The 17,940-nt window shown below is 38.0% G+C and overlaps 1 protein-coding gene across 1 annotated transcript in view; it reads left to right on the forward strand.

The window, feature by feature from the left end:
• Sugct (succinyl-CoA:glutarate-CoA transferase) overlaps window positions 1–17,940 on the forward strand; it is a 653,069-nt gene that overhangs the window by 78,164 nt on the left and 556,965 nt on the right. The window contains exon 8 of the mRNA XM_050142381.1: window positions 12,168–12,259. Coding sequence (XP_049998338.1) covers window positions 12,168–12,259 — 92 coding nt within the window. The remainder of the gene's footprint in view (window positions 1–12,167; window positions 12,260–17,940) is intronic.

Below are 17,940 nucleotides of genomic sequence, written 5' to 3' on the forward strand. Positions count from 1 at the left end.
TACTTCCAAATATGCATGATTAACCATAGCTATAAGCTAACAGCATATGAATTTTATACTTTAAAACATTAATTTCTTAAGTATTTTACTACAGCGATGATAAAGTACAATGAGAGTAATGAATGTTAGTTGTGTGCTGTGTGCAGGCGATTTTCTAATCATGTATTCCCAAACATATGTGAGTAGAGCTAGATCATTATTTTTCTTAATAGGGTAATTTTAAGAAAAATAAGTGTCTTAAATATCTCATCCAATATGATACAACTGCTAAGAGTATGTACATATATTTGCATAAACAGGCTTTTCTATGGGAAATTATATATTTCAATAAACTCATATCTCAAATCATAAAAAAATTATTTTATGTGTATGGGTGTTTGGTCTGCATGTATGTCTGTGCACCATATGCATGCCTCATGTCTGTGAAGGCCAGAAGAAAGTGTTGGATACCTGGAACTAGAGTTAAAGATGGTTGTGATCTGTCATATGGATTCTTGGACTTGAACCTGCGTCCTCAGGAAGATCAGCAAGTGCTCTTAAATGCTGAGCTGTCTCTTCATCCCTTCTGCAAAGGGATGACTGAAAGATGACTCCTGTGTACTTTCGCTCCATCATTATTCATTCAACAATTTTTTTTTTTGCACATGGTTTTCTAGGTTTTTCCACACTATGCTGATGCTCTACTCAATGCCCCTTGGTTCTACTGAGTGGAGAAACTAGGCTCTCAGCACTCAGTGGGTTTATTTGTAACTGCAAGCTTTTGAGCCTTTTATCAGCTGGTCTATGCATAATGGATTTTAGCAAGACTGTTACACGTCATTATTTTCCCTTGGCTTCAAGTTAGTTCTCTGAGATTTAGTGTTACTGAGAGCATTTGGAGGGATTGCTTACCAAATCTGCACTGTGCAAAAGATTTCATTGCTCTCAAGAATGGCCTTTTCAGGCATTATTTTACTTGATGTTTTCTTTCCTTTTACTTTATTGTTTCACTTATTTATCAAATAAAGATGTATATTTGTCCCTAATTGAGAATTTTCCTCTTGGCAGTGGAACAAGGCCAAAGGTGATTCTTATTAACTTATTACTCATTTGGATTATCCATTTATCTGGATTTGATTTGAGATGATGTTTAGTCTTGCTTTGTAAAGAGGTCTGTACTGAGTATTTTTGTGTTCGTTGCCTAGACTGTCCTTTCAAAGGCTGACGTAGTGCTGCTATTTGGGGTGTGGGAATCCAGCTATAAGGAGCTGGTTTATGTGGGAGTCTGGCTGGGCTTTTATTTTCTTTTCTACTCAACGTTTGTTTTCCATTTCTGTCATTTAAGTTTTGATTTTTCCCTTGAAGAGGAAAAAGACGTTACAATGCTAACTTGTTTCATTTTCTAGTGAGTTTATGATGCGTCTATCAAACTGTGAGCTGAATTCTTCTTAGAGAAAATAATAAAGTTTGCAATAGAAACTGACTACTGATAGATTTTTAAATCATGGAAATATGTCCAAATTCATAGTTGGAGGACAGATTCTGTTTCTTTTCATTATATCACTGTGGTTTCTAGTAGCTTTCCCCTCCAATCTTGAATATGGCTTTTAGGATTTAGAATCATCTGTGCACGTGCATATGTGTGCATTGGCAAGGCATGAGGACTTTTCATGACGGAGTCCATTTAGATAATGAGAGTTTTAAGGACTCTTTGTTTTCTTTCTTTGAAAAGAACCATAGTTAAGACAATTTTCTTGCTACTCAATCTCCACAACTCCTGTCAGTTGTGTGAAAACATTTTTGAAAGTTTATGTGAAGAATATCATAGCCATGTAAGGAATATCATAAGACACACAATATGCACATTTAGATGACAAAATAGTAAGTTTCTACTGTCTACCTGTTATGATGATATAGTTGGAAAAATACATGTACATAAAACAACTTTGAAACAAAAAGTACTTTTATCATTAGCAAATTTGATATGATAAAACAAACGGTGATTTTGTGATAAAGGCAGGATGCTTTATGCTACACCATCCAGTTTGTTTTCTGTTTTTCTGAAGTGGGAACATATGCTTGTTAGCATGACGTTTCCCGTGTTTTAAGTGTTTTGCAATTAACCAGTCAATTCTGTGGCTGCTTCTGATAGAAACTCGTGATCTAATTTAAAGGTTGTTCACAGATAAACCACATTAATCGTAATTTTAAAGGTTATTCAGAGAGCAAACCACATTAATCACATATTTGGTCTTTGAACAATGTCCAAGTTGTTGGTTTTCTTGATCACAGTTTTGTTCCAAATATTATATAAATTGTTGATTTTCATGGAAATATTTTGTAAAATATTACTCATAGTCGTGAAGGACAACAATTTAATAACTGCTTACAGGACCTTGGCAAGTAGTGTTGTGACCTTAGGTAATCCACTTAGTTACACCATTGTTTTCTCATAGTTATTAAAATGGGACAATGAAATGTATTCCATGTAGTTAGTAGGAACACACATGAGATGGCTATGAAGCATGAGTGTGGTTCCTTGAAATAGCAAGTACCCTTGTCATTATACTTTCATAACCCTAAATTGACTCCTTGATTTAAGTTTTCTGATATTGGTTTGTGGGCTTGTTGCATTGGAATCCTGCTGAAGTGTTTGTAACAGGAGGGAAAAAGAGAGAGAGGGAGAGGGAGTGAGAGAGATGGATATGACTGTAGAAAAACACACCTATTAAGCTAAAGATACGGTTGTGGAAAAAATTTCAGACAGGAACCATTCTACAATGCTAATAAGAAAGTTGAGCAAAAACCCACAATATGGATTTTTTCCTCTAGTTCTTTTTTATTTTATTTATTTTTATTTATTTATTAAAGATTTCTGCCTCCTCCCTTCCACCGCCTCCCATATCCCTCCCCCTCCCCCAATCAAGTCTCCCTCCCTCATCAGCCCAAAGAGCAGTCCGGGTTCCCTGCCTTGTGGGAAGTCCAAGGACCTCCCACCTCCTTCCAGGTCTAGTAAGGTGAGCATCCAAACTGCCTAGGATCCTACAAAGCCAGTACATGCAGTAGGATCAAAACCCAGTGTCATTGATCTTGACTTCTCAGCAGTCCTCATTGTCAGCTATGTTCAGCGAGTCCGGTTTTATCCCATGCTTTTTCAGACCCAGGCCAGCTGGCCTTGTTGAGTTCCCGATAGATCATCCCCAATGTCTCGGTATGTGGGTGCACCCCTCGCGGTCCCGAGTTCCTTGCTCGTGCTCTCTCTCCTTCTGCTCCTGATTTGGACCTTGGGATTTCAGTCTGGTGTTCCAATTTGGGTCTCTGTCTCTGTCTGCTTTCATCGCCCGATGAAAGTTAATCTCCAGAGGAACATGGGATGTACTCACTCATATTTGGTTTCTAGCCATAAATAAAGGACAATTAGCCTATAATTCGTGATTCTAGAGAAGCTAAATAAGATAGTAAACCCAAAGAAAGACATATAGTCATCCTCCTGGAGATTAAGTTTCATCGCACAATATGGAATTTTGGTCTCCTCCTCTGATCATGTCTCAAGAAAAGCGTGACAAAGGAAGTACTCACAAAACAAAGAACAAGCACCAGGAAAAATACTTTCTAGAGAACTCGCCCCGAGTTTGTTTCTGAACTCATAATCCCTGTATAGTACAGAGTGGCTAAGGATAGAGAATGAGCCCTGCCCCTCAGATGGAGATCCAGACTGGGAGCTTGACATCTCAGCGTGAGTTTGGAGTTGGCTGCTGAGGCGCTCATGTTGAGTGTCGCTGAACATCTTTGGGACTCACCTTTCTTATCTCTATGGTGAGAACTTTTGGCTAAAATCTAATTCATATCTAATACTACTTAGTGTATTTTCATTTTTTGGTGTACTTTTAGAGATACAAGATTCAATTAACATACCCTTTTAGAATTTATTATTATTGTCTTACATATTATTCTGAAAAAGTGATAAGTACAGAGTATAGTGTAATGAATCTTCAGTGCCCAGTTTAGTAATTCATGACTTGTAGTGGCATTTCAATTGTATTTTTAATAAATAAAGCTTGCCTGAAGATCTGAGAGTAAAACAGCCCCATTGATCAGCCTTACAAACCAGGTTATGGTAACACACACCTTTAATCCCACACTAGTTTGCCATAGAAACCAAAGCGGCACATGCCTTCAATTCCAGTGGTGCGAGCCTTTAATCCCAGCCCTAGAGAGGATTATAAAATGGGAGGAGACAGTTCTCAGACAGGCTCATTCTGAGATTCCTGGAGGCAAGATCTGCATTTTCAGACTGAGGTTGTGGTAAGAGCCAGTGGGTGACTGCTTTGCTTTTCAGATCTTCAGGTTGAACCTCAATTTCTCTCTCTGAGTTTCTATTAATTGTGCTTCAATGACTTAGCATGTTTTATTCATAATTCTATCTATTATGGATCTTCCACTGCATGTTTATAAGTAAAACTCAGAATTCACATAATTTCCTTCCTAATTATCTTAGAATATATACTATAGAAAATGACTATTTCAATTCTCAGTAAGACTGTTGGGATGTCTCAGCTTTACTGAGTTCTACCCCTGGAATCCACATGGTGGCAGGAGCAAGCCAAAGCAAAGCAACTGGACTCCACAAAGACCCTGGGGCAAGCATGCATGGAACTCTCTTTCTCTCTGTCTCTCTCTCACACACAAACACATTCACATATACAAATTTAAAGCCTAAATACTGAATGTACTTATTACACATGAATAAAAATAATAATTAATGTAGTTAAGCATGTAATTGCCATTCAAATTACTCTCTCTCAAAGCTGAAAATTGAGTTGAGATTCAAAATTAGGTCAAATATTCTCTTTATCTCGCAGCTCCTTCCCAATCTTTCATTTCCCTTGTGATTTTCTTTTTTGTCCTGTCATTATTGTGCTCCTATGATGTTTCCATTTTTTAAAAGTAGTAAATAGACAAATCTGTAAGTAAGATTATTCAGATTTTTTATTCGTGTTTTCTTTTTGTCAAGAATATTTAATAGAAAATGATGGTTGTTTTTCTAAGTATCACATAATGATCTCTTTTTGTGAAGGTGGAAGTTATTAATAATGATTGCCTATGATTATTATCAATAATGGTTGCCTATATCTATTAATTCAGTAGGAAAAACATAGAAATGGGCTTTAACTCTGCCATGTTTTATTCACGGTTTGTAATGCTAGGGTCTCAGTTGGTAAACTGCTCGTTATGCAAACATGAGCACCGAAGTTTAAATCCTTAGAACCCACGTGAAACTCAGGGCAAGGTGGCTTGTGTCAGCAGGACCAGTGCTGGGATATAAGTCAGAATGGAGACAGACAGATCCATGGTGCTCTGAAGCCACTCAGCCTCACCAACCAGTGAGTTCCAGGGTACAGCGAGGAAACCCATCTCAAAGAATAAGGTTTAAGTGACTTAGTAAGACATCTGACCTTCGTCTCTGGCCTCCAGATGTGTACAGGTACCACACGCATGTACACACACTATTTTATCATCTACTACTTTGAATACTCTGGGTATAGGCTTCTCAGTGAAGGTCGGGTAGGTGCAAACGTTTCCCCTCACTTACTAATCTTCACAATATTAATTCATTCACTAGTATATAACAATTGCTATGGGTGATTAAAATTTCATTATGAATCCACAGAATTTCATACACTTTATGTATTTAAATCCACTGCAGCTTGGATAGTCTCTATTCCCAGGCATTTTCAATGGGTAGAAAACGAGCATTTAAATAAAACATTAAAAATACTGAGTCTATTTTCTGATTTTAATTAAAAAAAACTGTGTGTGTGTAGGACTACGCGTTATGGCATGCATGTGGAGGACAGAAGGGAATTTGGGGAAACCGATTCTGGCCTTTCACCCACTGAGGCTGGGTCTCTTCTGTTTCTGTTGTGCTGTCTCTTCCAGACTAGCTGGCCTGTTAGCTTTCAGGCCTTTCTCCTATCTCTGCCTCCCATCTCACAGTGGGAATGCTGGTGTTACCAATGCATACCACCTTAAAACCCCAGTTGGCAGGCTTTCTTTAAAAGTGGTATTACCTGCTGAGCTATCTTTCAGATCCTATTATCATTTTAATTCTCCACACTATAAAACAAATAAACAACCAGCTGAGAAAAGAAGCGAAGTGCAGATATCTATATACTTTGACATACTTCATTATTCATCACAGACTATTTTATGGCCTTATGCTCTTACAGTGATGGTGTATTGTCAGAATTTCTGCAGCTTTTGGAATATTAGTATTACTCATCTAACCATATCAAAATATTTATATTTCATTTCTATGTGTGCTACTGGCACAGGTGTACCCATCTTTGAAATGTCTTTCTTTCTGATCCCTAACAGTCTGTCACTGACCTGCTCTGTGTCTTGGAATCAGATACCAGATAGTGGAGATGGGGAAGATGGGTAAAATAGTGTAAGCAGAGGGCCAGAGGAACTAAAAAGAGCTGTTTATGTCTGGAGAACAACCATACTGAATGCAAATAGTTCTGGGGTGTGTCAAAAATAAGATATATGGAATGGCGAAGTGGCTGCATCATAAAGAACCCAGTGTAGCATGTTAAGGACTATTATTATTTTAAGCCTATGGATAATTGAACAAGAATTTTAGTATGGAAACACCTCATCAGATTTTGGGAAGTTCTTTGTATCAGGTGAAGATTAAATTGAGGCAGGTAAGCAGTAAGTGAGGGCATAAGAGCTTAGATAGATATGGGAGATATCTGGAAGGTCAAATAATCAACCAGGAATTACTAGTCAGTTTGATACGAGCAAGGAATAAAAGAAAAGAGTTGAGGGCAACTCAGGTTACTTGATTGTGTGTATGCTGAGGTGTTTTTCTTTAAATGCGATGGTGAAGATAGGAAAAGGAACAGTTGTGATTAGTGGTCTGTGAGCTGGAATGCCATTTCTGTATAGGGCATCAACAGCTTGTAATCCCTCAGAATTTTGGACGGAGATGTCAATGCAAACACAAGTAAACATAAATACCTTTATATTCAGGAATTCATATTTGTGTCCAGATCTCAGCTCTGCTGTAATACTGCCTGCACGTGTGATCATAGCAAATGACTCAATTTTTGTTTCTTCTTTTTTTTTTTTAAAAAAAAAAAACCAGGAATGACACTTCCTAACTTCTCGAATTTTTTTGTATGAAATAAATGATTTAATTAAAAATTCCTTACAGTGTCATTACCCTTTTAGGCATAGAGGTTGGCAATGCCTTGCTTTTTCTACCATCTCAGCCTTTAGATGCTTGGACCACAGGCACGCACCGCCTTTCCTTGCAGTTGTATACTCCCTGCGTTTTATAGAGATCACTGGGACCTCACAAAGCAAGGATAAGGCAGGGTCTGACAAGAGGCCACTGAAATCACCTCGATGAGTGATGCTTCATTTTGTTCTCTCTCCTTTTGTTATCACCAGGCTAGAGCGCCATTCTGAAGCCTCAGGCTGCCCTTAGGGTGTTCTCTTTCAGGAGAGCTGGATCTGAGCAGGTGGATAAAAGTACTGAGTGCCACTTATATGTGAGCCGGCCCCATGCAGTCCAGGAACGGGCTCTGTGAGCAGCATTCATTCAGTTAAGTTCTTCTGGGCTGTGTGCTGAGCCTCAAATCAATTTGTCAAAGGGTTTTGTGACTCCCCAAAGGGCAAGCATTGTTAGAGAGGGTATCGACACTGTGAGGTGTCGCAGAGTTACAGAGAGCATGAGTGCCCATGTTAGTGCTGCTTCCTAAGACCGTGAAGGAGAGGAGGAAGACGTGGAGCGGAACACTATTAGGAAGAAACCAGTCAACGCAACTAGGACCCCACGTTTACTCACATTCTCAGCCTGCAAGCTTTACTTTATTGTCAGTGTTCATGGAAGCCACAAGATGGCGAGCTTGTTCCTCACAGTGAGAGTAAGTGGGGGCGGGGGGGGGAAAGGAGAGAGAGAGAGAGAGAGAGAGAGAGAGAGAGAGAGAGAGAGAGAGAGAGAGACACTAGTGTGCTTTTCTACAACTGCTTTAATTTCAACAGAAAAAGAACTGATAGTTTCATTTTCCTGTTAACTTTGGATCATAAGCACACTTGTTTCTGAAATTGTAAAAATAAAAACAAAACCCAAGTGTTTGGGTTTCATACTCAGATATTTATTGGATTTTTCAGCAGATAATTAGTTTTCACATTACCAACAGGAAATTTAATTGTCAATACTATTGTCAAAACTGTTGATATTACTAATAGCATTTAAGTAGTTAAGTATTAGGTGAAAAGACAGAATAATTTTTTGGCACACACACATTTACATGTGTACATACACATGTATATTACTTTTTTTTTTGGGACAGGGTCTCTCTATGTAGCCTTGGCTGTTTAGGAAATCACTTGTAGGCCAGGTTAGCCTCAAGTTCACAGAGATTAGCCTATCTCTGCCTCCCTATTGCTGGGATCAAAGATGTGTACCACCATACCCAGCTGTATTATATAATATTATTATTGCCACATTCTTTTGTCCAACGAGCAGTATTAAGTTCTAACTGTAAACAAATTTTTCCATTTTTTATGTATGTCAGACAATTTAATTTAAATATTTAGGATATCTATTTTTATTACTTTGACTTACCTTAAGGCAGGGTTTCTTATGCTATTTTAAATATTGTATGGAAGAATGTAAGCTCATGTATTATTTGTGAGTTAATATATGTTTATTGATTAATGATGTTTAATGTTCAATGTGAAATTCACTTTGCTTATGCTGTGCAGTCAAGTTGAATTTTGACAGTAAATGTGTGAGATAAATGTCTGTATTATCATTTAGGCTCAGAAAAATTAAATGAATTGTTGGTGCTTTAATAGTTGGCAGAACCATAATTTGAATCTAGATTTCTTCAACTCTAAAGCTCACTCTCTTTTTCACTGTGCTTACTGTCTCCAGTGTCACTCTATGTATTTCTTTACAAGAAACACTGGGAAATGACAATTTAATTAGGGGATTTGTGTTTCACTCGTTATGAACTGAACAAAAAGAATTTATATCACAAGGCAGCTGTTGTGATTTTATTTTATAAACCGTTCAATTTTCTCTGGAGCTTATTTCTCTGCAAGGTCATCTAGAAGATTCCATTTAGAACTGTGCTGATGGTGAGAGGCCTTAGTTACTCTCAGTTGGGGATTTGGATTTTCTGTTTTTCCTGAGGCTGAGCTCACTGAGACATCATCCTTCTCGTGACTCCTGTTGAACTCACAGTGGTTTAGCAGGCACAGTGTTTCTGCTGCGTGCCAGCAGCTATGCTGTGCCCCAGGATGCTGGCCCATGCTGGAGTGACATTGCAGTGAAGACTGAAGCCTGCGCTACTGTACCACTAACAGAGGCAAACTAGCTGCCTTGAGATCCATTGACTTGGACTTGGAGGAACTTTCCAGATTTCTTCATGGAGACTGCTGACTTGTACTTAGTTTATTTTATTATTATGATCTCTTCATAAGTCCCTTCACCCCACTTTTTTAAAGCTCTAAAGAATACTAGTTTAGAAACTATCAGTTTTGATTTTGAAATTAATGGAAAACATCTTTTTTTTTAACGTGATCCAGGACATCCCAGTTTTTTTGAACTGTGTTTTTCTTTTATACAATAGTGTCATTGGAAGATAAGATTGTCTATAAATAGTGATGATTGAAATGAGATGATAGGTTTATTACAAATTTGCTCTATTTTTTGTTTGAAAATTTGCATAATAAAGCACAAGGAAACATATGGCACATTTTTTCCCATTAATGATGAGGCATATCAGCCAAACTTGTTGGAAATACCAGCACTTTGGGAAATATTGAAGCAGGAAAGTTGAGAGTTCATGGCCTCTGGGACTATAGAGTAAGTTCTTTTCTTAAGATCCAGAAGCACAAACAAGCAAAGAGGCAAATATCTTTTACTCTTTAACTATTTTAATATCTTAATATTACCTCTTGTTTCATGTGAGGATTTTTATAGACTTTTATTTCTAACAGAGATAATTATGGCAGCAGATATGTTTGGATGGATTAACTAATGGTTAGACCATATAAACACTCACTTCTTTTGCTTCTTTATTTATAGATTGATCTTGAAACACTGATTATTTTTAAATAATAAATATTTATTCCTCCACTAACTGTCATCAAACATTACTAGAGGCTGAGGATACAGCGTCAATCCAACAGGAAACATTCCCAGAGGTTGCATTTCAGCATGAAGGAAACAACTGTAATCAATAAACAATTATATTACACATCTTTGAGGTTAAGAGTTATGAACACAAATTGCATAAAGGGAATTAAAATTTGATGTAGGCTGCTTTCTACAAAAGGCCACTAAGGGAGTTCTTTTTTTCTTTCCTTCTTGCTAAGCAAATATTAAAGTCGAAGACTGGAGGGAGGGAAGGAGGGAATGGAACAGGATGCTCTCTTGATGTCTGGTGAAGCAAGTCCCCAGGCGACCCCTTCTAGATACTTACAAAGCATGGTATGTACATAGACATGCCAGCAAAGCTCGTTATTTGTTCATTCTCTGGGTAATAAATGGAATTTGGAGACGCAATCCTAACTCTCCTATTATAACCTTTAGGATTAAACAATAAGAACCCAAGACAGAAAAAAAGGAGAAAAGATTACTCATATTCTCTTGATTTTTGTCTTCCCTTCTGAACAAAAAAGTCAGAAAGAAAAATAATGTACTTAAAATAGCACTGTTAGGTCATGAAATTGTTTTATTTATAGCTATTTTTTTTTGAGGTAGAGTCTAGCAATGTGGCTCAGGTTAACCTCAACATCTGGGTTTTCCTTCCTTGGTCTCCTGAATGCTAGGGTTACAGGGATGCACTGTGCCACCATATTCCTGAAACATGTTCAGTTTTGCTTGTTTTGTGGGTGGGTGGGGGCTAATTCTGAAGCAGAGGCCATTGAGGAATGCTGAGTACTAGTTTACTTCCCATGGTTTGCCCAGTTGGCTTTTTTTTTGGGGGGGGGATGGAAGCGGGGGCATTTCGAGACAAAGTTTCTCAGTAGTTATGGAGCCCTTCCTAGAACTCGTTCTGTAGACCAGACTAGTCTGAACTCATAGAGATCCTCCTGCCTCTGCCTCCTGGGTGCTGGGATTAAAGGCGTGCACCACCACTGTCTGGCCAGTTGGTCTCTCTCTCTCTCTCTCTCTCTCTCTCTCTCTCTCTCTCTCTCTCTCTCCCTCTTTCTTTCTCTCTTCCTTATTGCTTTTGTTGAGCTATACATTTTTCTCCATTCCCCTCCCTTCCTCCCTACTTTCCTTCTACTCTCTCCCATGACCCCCATGTTTCACTTGGGAGAGCTTTTCTTTTTCTTCTTCCTGTGTAGATCCATGTATGTCTCTCTTAGGGTCCTCTTCGTTGTCTAGGTTCTCTGGAGTTGTGGATTGTATAATATGTAGTTTTAAAGTTTGTCACTTAAAATTTATTTGCTTAGTTGTAAATATGTAAGCATAATCTTTGGAAATGCACTTTGCTCCCCTGTGTGTACTGTCACACGGAAGAAGAGCAGGTAGTGTCTAGTGAGGCCCTGGAGCTGAGCTAAAGTGGTATAAGTGGAGGCCTAAGGAGAGAGGAGGTGAAGACTGGCAGGTGAAGTTTGTGCCCCGTGTGAAAGGGGGGCTGTTACTTTACTTGGTTTGCTGCCATGGGAGAGTATGGGATAACATTGGTTATCCTTTCTGATTTTTAAAACAAGCCAGTAATGGTGTTTTTGCTTTCTTGGTTTCTCAATGTAACTCTGAAACTCGCTCTGTAGACCAAGCTGGCCTCGAACTTAGAGGTTCACCTGCCTCGGCCTCCTGAGTGCTGGGATTAAAGGTGTGACCCACTACCACCTGGCTAGGAATCGTGTCTTGTGTGCTATTTTTATTTTATTTTTTAAATTGTTGTCAACTAAATAAAATCATTTCAAAATGTTCTAAAGGCCAAACAAAACATTCCTGAAGGTAGTATGTGGCCAGCAATGTAACAGGTTTTTGTTTTCCGTAGTATAATTATACACTAGTTAACTCTTACAGTTTCCATCAAGGGGTCATACAGATCTAATTGGAAGAATACTGCACAATTTCTGGATGTGGATGGTTTTTAGCACACTTTCTTACCCTGTGTAGCACTGAACGTCTGTTCTTGTTGCAGGATATGGCCAGACGGGACCCATTTCTCAGAGGACAGGCTATGATGCTATTGCCTCTGCTATGTCGGGCCTGATACATATTACAGGGCCCGAGGTAGGTATTCTTAGAATATTCTTATTTATTTTTCCTATACATGCCAGAAATAAAATATTCTTCATTAAGTTAACCTGGAATGTATGTTGGAAAGAAACAGTGAATGACTTTATTAAAATACAGCGTAAGTGTGATTCTTGTAAATGAACTGAAGCTTAAATGTCAACTCGATTTCATGGAAAAGAGAACGTCTTTTTATTGATAGCATGTGATGAAGCCTTTTTCATATCTTTTTGTATTATGCAAGTATAATCACCTATTAGTGACTTTAGAAATGTTTCTTCTTCAAAACAGAGTGGCTCACTAGATGTAGAAATCCTTTTCTGTCAGAGTACTAGCCTGAATTTAGTAATTATACATAGGAGACACTTTCTTTTTCTCCCAGAATATTTTAGGTAGTCGTGTGTTTGAAAATTGGTTACTTAAAGTGACAGAAGTAGTTGTGTTTGACTTGCCATTTGTATCACAGTCTGAATTATTTGATAATATAGCCCCCTCTCAATTGACAGTGTGTTGTGGGGTTTTTAAAGAATGCAGGTTTCCAAATGTGTTAGATCAGAGCAAAGACTTTTTGGGGAAAATGGCATGAACATTATTAACATAAAACAAAAGCATAGTTTGAAAGCCTAGTAGGTAAAATTAAAAGGCATCCGTTTCTAAACAAGCAGGGTTGGTAATTTTAAAAACCTTTTACAGCAGGTGTTCCTCCTCTGAGCTACTTTTCCTAACTAACTCTAGACAGATCACTGCACTGCTAGGATAAACCGAGGCAAAGTGACCTCTTTTACAATCTTTCATTTAATTCAAAGCAGCTGTGAGGTTTTAATGCCTTCAGATACAAGGCATCCCTTTGTACTTTTATCTTCTGATGTTTCATTTTTAGTCATTGAAAAAATGTATGTAGCCCTTCCTTAAAATAACGTGGGGATCGGCTTTCTTTTTGTCCATTGAGAGAACAGAGCATTGACATATCTCTCTTTGTTCAATACCTAGACTCCACTTGGTAAAGATGTTATTATTGTTAGTAATTTTGTTTAAAGGCACTGAACTCAGTTGGTAATATGTGAAAACATTTGGGATCTATCAATCCTTACTAAGGGCTAAGATGAATGAAAAACTACCAAGGTGACAGACTTCTGGGGTTCTATTGGTGAACTGCACAAATTCTGATAGGGTAGCCACATAGTATATGCCCGGCCTTATGACTTCCAACGTTTACTTTCTAGTTAGCTTACAAAGCAACACATTTTCATTTTCACAATACTTTATTTTAGTTGTTTTTCCTCACCTGCTCTTCTCACTCCTACCCACTTTACCACAGTACCCATATATATTTATAGGTATTTAATGTAATTTTAGGTAAATAAAACTATGATTCTTTATGACTTTTCGCAAACATTCTTTTTTTTATTTTTTTTAAATTTATTTATTTATTTATTTATTAAAGATTTCTGTCTCTTCCCCACCGCCGCCTCCCCTTTCCCTCCCCCTCCCCCAATCAAGTCCCCCTCCCTCGTCAGCCCAAAAAGCAATCAGGGTTCTCTGCCCTGTGGGAAGTCCAAGGACCACCCACCTCCATCCAGGTCTAGTAAGGTGAGCATCCAAGAAACTGCCTAGGCTCCCACGAAACCAATAGGTCCAGTAGAATCCAAAACCCGTTGCCACTGTTCTTGAGGTCTCAGTAGTCCTCCTTGTCCGCTATGTTCAGCGAGACCGGTTTTAACCCCGGCTTTTTCAGACCCAGGCCAGCTGGCCTTGGTGAGTTCCCGATAGAGCATCCCCATTGTCTCAGTGTGTGGGTGCACCCCTCGCGGTCCTGAGTTCCTTGCTTGTGCTCTCTATCCTTCTGCTCCTGATTTGGACCCCGAGATTTCAGTCCGGTGCTCCATTGTGGGTCTCTGTCTCTGTCTCCTTTCATCGCCTGATGAAGGTTAATATTCAGGAGGATGCCTATATGATTTTCTTTGGGTTCTCCTTCTTATTTAGCTTCTCTAAGAACCCGAATTATAGGCTCAATGTCCTTTATTTATGGCTAGAAACCAAATATGAGTGAGTACATCCCATGTTCCTCTTTTTGGGTCTGGCTTACCTCACTCAGGATAGTGTTTTCTATTTCCATCCATTTGCCTGCAAACTTCAAGAAGTCCTTGTTTTTTACTGCTGAGTAGCCCTGACTGTTATTATCCTTTTCCACCTACTTTTTAGGGTGTTGATTATTTTTGTTTTTCTTACTTTCAGGTATATCAATCATCAAATAATTTTTTGAGATCTCTCAAATCTTTTAATATAGGAACCCAGTGCTATATACTTGCTTCTTATGACTGCTTTCAGTATGTATTTTATTTTTTTCAATTCTAGGAAAATAAGCTAGTAACCGTCATGCTTCTCCCAACTTTGGCTCACTATTGAGTTGATTAACTTCCACGAATTAGTGTGCTTTCTGTCTTGTCTGGTGTTAAGATAAAATGGAGCATGTGATTTTGATGTTTCTGCATTTGAGATTTGTTTCATGTCTCATTTGATGGGAACTCTCATGGGCTGCTGAGAAGAATGTGCAATCTGTGGGTAAAATTTTCTGTATATGTATTAGGTCCATTTAATTTTTTGATGTCATCTAACTCCAGAGTCCCTTTATTTATTTTTTCAGTTCTTTTTCAGATAACTTCTTTATTGGTTAAAATTCGGTCTTGAAACTATAACCTGTGCCACTGTTTTGGGGTTTATCTGTGGTGTTAGGCTAATAGTATTTCTTTTATGAAAATTGGCTGCTATTTTTTGGTGCATATATGTTTAGGATTGTTATATCCTATTCTTGGACTTTTTCATCAATGAGAGGATATAAGGGTTTCATCTAATTTGTTGTGGTTTGAAGCCTGTTTTGATTCATCTGATTGTAATACTTTTTTCCATCTTTTTCTCCTGTAGTAATGTGTATCATTGGTCATGAGGGTTGTGTCTTGAAGGTAGCAACAAGATGGATCTTGTTTTCTGATTCAATTTGTTAGTCTGTATGTATTTGTTGGGATGTTGAAAATAAAAAAAATGATGTTATTATTGAAAACGTGTATTAATTTCTGTCATTTTGTTGCTGTTGTGATTTTCTATTAGATCTCTTTAATTCAGTGTTCTGAAATTGGTTATTTGTTCCTTGTGCATTTGTAGGTGTATTCAACCTATCTTCAGGATTAAGTATTTTTTTGCATTATCTTCTGTAGAGTTTACTTAGTGATACTAATTTCCTTAAATATCATTTTGTCTTGAAAATTTTTCCTTTCTCCTTCTGTTATGACTTATGCCTTTGTTAGATATAGAGGTCTGGGATGATTCTTTGACCTCTCATAAGTCATAGAACATTGGTCCTATTTGCCTCCATTGCAAAATCTGTTGTGATTTTGATGGCCTGCTTTGTATGTGAGAGTTGATCTTTTTCTCTTGCTACTTTCAATATCCTTTCTTTGCTATGCATATTTAATGTTTTGACTGTTATGTGCTATACATAGTTCTTTCCTGCTTCCCTCTCATTGTTATTCTCATTGCCTCTTGGATCTTAATAGACATCTCTTTTCATGTATTAAAGAAGTTATCTTGTGTTGTGTTGTTTTGTTGAAAATATTTTCTGTGCCTTGGTTGGCCTGGGTCTCTTCTTTTTATGCCTATTATTCATAGGTTTGGTCTTTTTAAATTTTTTTTTATTTTCAAAACAGGGTTTCTCTATAACTTTGGAGCTTGTCCCAGACCAGGCTGGCCTTGAACTCACAGAGATCTGCCTGCTCTTGCTTCCCAAGTGCTGGGATTAAAGGCATACACCACCACCACCTGGCTAGGTTGGTCTTTTTTATAGTGTCCTAGAGGTGTGCATGTCTCCCTCCCTTGGTTTTGACATATTCTTTGATTATGTGGACAAATTCTTCTACCTGGTCTTAAAAACTTGGCATTCTCTCTTCCACTTGGCCCTATGAATTGGGAAGGCTTTTCTCTGATTTTTTTTGACCGAATGCTTGAATTTTTTCGTTTGAATTTTTCATTTCAAGTTTTATTTCATTTTTGCTTCCCCTAGAAATTATATCTCTTTATTAAATTCTGTTTTCATATCTTCAATTGTTTTTATCATTTAATTAAACTGTTTTGTGTTTTTCAGGTCTTCATTATATCATTTATTCATATTCTCTTTGAGTTCTTTGATAATGTTTACTATTTATATTTTGACACAGTTGTCTTGTACATAATCTAAGTACACGTTTCTTAGTGACATTACTGTGGAAGAACTAATTTTTGATAGAGACTTATTGTTTTGTGAATTCATGTTTGTATATTTGCCACATGACCTAGGCATCTGGAGTTAGGTTGTTAGTAGTGTTTCTTTGTATGGAAACCTCATTTCTATTGTAGAATGAGTGTTTTAAGCTTTTTTCCTATTATTACAACTTATCAGGTGGCCAGCTCTTTGTATGGGGTTTAGGGTTGAGTCTTTGGGCAATTAAGTTTAAATATTGAAATGAGGTATCAGAAATAATCCTAGTTCTGCTTAAGCTGAGTGAAGTTTCTAAGTACAGATGCAAACCCTCTGCTTACTTAGAAGATATTTACATTTAATCTTCAGGAGCTTGGTTGAGATACTTTGGACTTTTCCTCAGTTTACCAGTACTGTTGCTATTGCTGATGTGGGTCTAGTATCTCTCTCTGGAGAGGGGGAGGTCCTCAGGCTGTGCGGATGGCAATTACTGGTAATATAAGTTTAGTGTCTGTCTACAGAAGTGGCCAACTGTGTGAAATGTGATGAATCGAGTTGGTAGGGGGTGGTGGCAGATCTTTTGGCTCTATGCCTTGGGATGGGGGAACAAGAGAGCTTTCAGCGGTTGGTGGAGTTGCCATTGTAAGTTTGGCCTTCCCATTTGATGTGGTTGTGAAGAAAGGGGAGTAGGAATGCAGGCACAGCACAAGTATCTCTCAGGCAGGTCTTAGTTGGTGATAGAGATGCTGATGTGGGTGGGTCTCAAGAGGGGCAATCCTTAGGGCAGTGTGTTATAGGCAGTACCAATCCTGTGTCTTTCTAGAGAAGGGACCAGATATGCCCAGAGGTTTGGCCAGAGTAGTTAGAGATGGGAGCCAGGTATATAGGCTCCCTGGCTAGGGATGCAGGCAAGAATGTGTGGCAGGGGGGAAAGGCATTGATGGCTGCTTAAGTGAGGCCTCCATGCCTGAAGAAGATGTGCCCAAAGGGGTGTCAGAACAGCTTTTTGAAGTTTGATTAAGCTTTAATTATAGTGAAATTTTAATGATTAGATTTCTTTTCAACATGAAAATATTTTGTACCCATTTTTAGGGTCATAATGTCTTTGGTTGTCACTAAGGTTCATCACATTGTATTACTATTTTTAGCTTTTTATAAATTTCTGCAGAAATACATGTAAATATTAATAAACTTGCTTCGTCTTTATAAGATAAAAATTTTAAATTATTTTTTAAAGTCAGTATACAAAGTGATGTGTTTCATTATGATATTTTCATACCCATGTGTCATTATGTATCTGATGGAGGTGGGTGGTCCTTGGACTTCCCACAGGGCAGGGAACCCTGATTGCTCTTTGGGCTGACGAGGGAGGGGAACTTAATTGGGGGAGGGGGAGGGAAAGGGGAGGCGGCCGTGGGGAAGAGACAGAAATCTTTAATTAATTAATAAA

This window comes from Alexandromys fortis, unplaced genomic scaffold (genome assembly GCF_014885135.2).
Source record: "Alexandromys fortis isolate MF-2015 unplaced genomic scaffold, M_Fortis_MF-2015_v1.1 scaffold_5, whole genome shotgun sequence".
Taxonomy (NCBI): domain Eukaryota; kingdom Metazoa; phylum Chordata; class Mammalia; order Rodentia; family Cricetidae; genus Alexandromys; species Alexandromys fortis.